The sequence below is a fragment of the Sinocyclocheilus rhinocerous genome, unplaced genomic scaffold, assembly GCF_001515625.1.
Source record: "Sinocyclocheilus rhinocerous isolate Xijiao unplaced genomic scaffold, SAMN03320098_v1.1 scaffold1043, whole genome shotgun sequence".
Classification (NCBI taxonomy): Eukaryota; Metazoa; Chordata; class Actinopteri; order Cypriniformes; family Cyprinidae; genus Sinocyclocheilus; species Sinocyclocheilus rhinocerous.
This window is the reverse complement of record NW_015642610.1, coordinates 1827523-1830474: the sequence shown is the minus strand read 5'-3', so window position 1 is coordinate 1830474 and position 2952 is coordinate 1827523. Positions and strand designations below refer to the sequence as shown.

The 2952-nt window shown below is 32.9% G+C and overlaps 1 protein-coding gene across 1 annotated transcript in view; it reads left to right on the top strand.

The window, feature by feature from the left end:
- LOC107756310 (leucyl-cystinyl aminopeptidase-like) overlaps window positions 1-1462 on the top strand; it is a 20920-nt gene extending 19458 nt beyond the window's left edge. Inside the window, exons 17-18 of the mRNA XM_016573353.1 lie at window positions 929-1010; window positions 1111-1462. Coding sequence (XP_016428839.1) covers window positions 929-1010; window positions 1111-1242 — 214 coding nt within the window. The 3' untranslated portion in view covers window positions 1243-1462. The remainder of the gene's footprint in view (window positions 1-928; window positions 1011-1110) is intronic.
- Window positions 1463-2952: the final 1490 nt, after the last annotated feature.

Below are 2952 nucleotides of genomic sequence, written 5' to 3'. Positions count from 1 at the left end.
AATAAATTAATACTTTTTAATTGTTCAAAAGTGACAGTAAAGACTTTTACATTGTTACAAAAGATTTCTATTCCATATAAATGCTATTCTTTTGAACTTTCTATTCATCAAAGAATTCTGAAAATATATCACTGTTTCCACAAAAATATTAAGCAGCAGTATTTTCAACATTGATTATAAGAGATGTTTCTTGTGCACCAAATCAGCATATTAGAATGATTTTTTGTAGGATCATGTGACACCGAAGACTGGAGTAATGGCTGCTGAAAATTCAGCTTTGCCATTACAGGAATAAATTACATTTTACAAACATTCAAATAGAAAACAGTTATTTTAAATTGCAATAATATTTCTCAATATTACCATTTTTACTGTATTTTTGATCAAATACATGCAGCTTTGGTGATCATAAGAGACTTATTTCAAAAACATGAAAAACCTTAATGACCCCAACCACATTCATTCAGTGTATTTAGTATGCACATTTGTAATTTTTTAGTACTGCAAATAAAACCCTGATAAAAAATTAAATGCATTTTTGTATGATGTAGGTTTGTTGATTTGCATGTAGACCCTTTGTTTTTGTTGAACTGATATATATATATATATATATATATATATATATATGACAAGAGCACATACCATTACTAAAACCTAAAATGAAGTTAAAATGGAAAAATTAAGGTAATATGGTAGTATTATTTATATACTATTATAGTATTTATTAAAAATAAGTCATATTAATAAATACTATAATAGTACATAAATAATACTACCATAACACTGGCGAGGACCTTCTTAAAATATAAAGACAGCTATATATATATATATATATATAATCAATCAGTATATATATGTTTATTGTGCATGTTAAAACATTGAGTGCACAATTTAATGTTGTTTCTTTCCCATTTTTTTTTCATGCAAGGTTTCCTGTTGGATCCTTTGCCATTCAGAGCATCATCATGTCCGCAACCAGTCAGTTTTCCACAAAAACACATCTCACGGAGGTCTGTTCATCCCCAAAAAAGCATAGCTATGATTAAATAAAAAACAGTAAAGTTTTACTTTGTGTATTTGTACTAGAGTAATGTTTTTTCTCTCGTCCAGACCCAGAACTTCTTCACTTCTCTGGGGACGAAAGGTTCTCAGATGAGGATCGTGCAGGAGGCCATTGAGACCATTAAGCTCAACATGCGATGGATGGAAAAGAACTTGAACACGCTCCAGAGATGGCTGTAGTGTGAGGAGGAGATGGCTCCTCTCTCGTGCCTCTCACTTCCTCAGGTGACGTCACCGGGAACATGCAGGTGTGAGTGATATTACCATCACAACAGCCATAAGTACCATGTTAGGACAAACTCAAGACAGAAGGGCAGATTTACTTAGACGTAAAGGGCCGTTTAAAAACATTTCGGTAACACTTTCTATGAAGCCCATATTTATAATACATTATAAGGGTATTCTTAAGGCATTATAATGAATGCATATTTTTTTTCAGTTGAAATTATTAACTAGCTCACATCAAATCATTATTAGCCTCACAGGGAACACTCAAATAACACTCCACACCTAACCACTTACAAGATGTAGTAAGATACTGTGCAGATCTTAAATAAACAATGTCAAGTTATATAGTCCATTATAAATGTAAAAATAGATTTTGTATGGTGTTCATTGTGTGTTATAAATAATCATAATCTTAAAACTTATAACCACAAATGCGTAAGCATTATAATGTATTATAATTGTTGTTATGATTATTTATAAGATGATATAACATATTATAAGGTCTTTTATAATGCATTATGCATTCATTATAATGCCTTAAGAATACCCTTATAATGTGTTATAAATATGGGCTTCAAAGAAAGTGTTACCAACATTTCTTTTCAGGGCATCTAATAGGGAATTTTCTTGAGTACTCCAGTGAGCTGTGAAGTAGCCAGAAGCTTGCCAGATATCTGCCTGAAAACATTTAGCCTTAAATACTAGCTTATGTAAATGAACAAGTCTGGTTATTAATTGTAAAGCATATGTATATATCCTCCAAGTTCTCCAAGAAACCGTACAGTCAGCATATGATTTCCTGTGTCATAACTTTAGTGTTAGTTGCTGCTTGGGGAAGGTTGATGCGTTGTCTTTTTGCGGTTCACTTGGGGCCCAGCTCAGTATGTGTATGGTTCTGGCCTCAAGCACTATTTGCACTATTCAAAGATTCAGCTTGCTCAGGGCAAATCTGGTTGTTGCTGAAATATCATGATGCATTTAAACCCTTTTAATTAACGTCAGCGGCTACAGACCAAAACCTCCCATCAGTATCTCTTAAATATGCCCTTATCACGAATTGCCAAAAAAAAAAAAAGGAAAATTATGAAAACTGAAAAAAAACTGAAATTATGCTACATGGGTGTCATCACAATCCCTCTTTTTTCTAGATATAAAAGTTTTATTTATGTATGTGGAGGTGAAGTTTTAATCATTTGCATGGTCTGCAATGCTTGAATCCAGCACTGTGTAAATGTTCTTGCCTTAGAGGTAGTGCTGGGCGGTATGACCAAAAATTTATATCACGGTATTTTTCAAAATTATACCGGTTTCACAGTACATGACGGTATTCTTTTTTCATGCATGACCGGGTGTTAACCATATTTTCTACTGATTGAGAGAGGAAATACTGCAGTATATTGACTTAGAATGCCCTATTTTACTGTCATAATGAGTGAATATTGTCAAAAAATACCACACTAAATAGTGACTAAACACGACCCCTTTTAATACATGTTAACCAGGACTCACTCTCATTTATAATCGCGGCATCGTCTGATAAAATCAACATGCATCTAACACTAAAGAGCGGCTATGTGGTTGCTTTGGAGCAACTGAACCATAGTTAAGGTTTATCCAAAAAAGTCGCTAGGTTTGTCAGTATGAATATTCTATGGAAAAAAG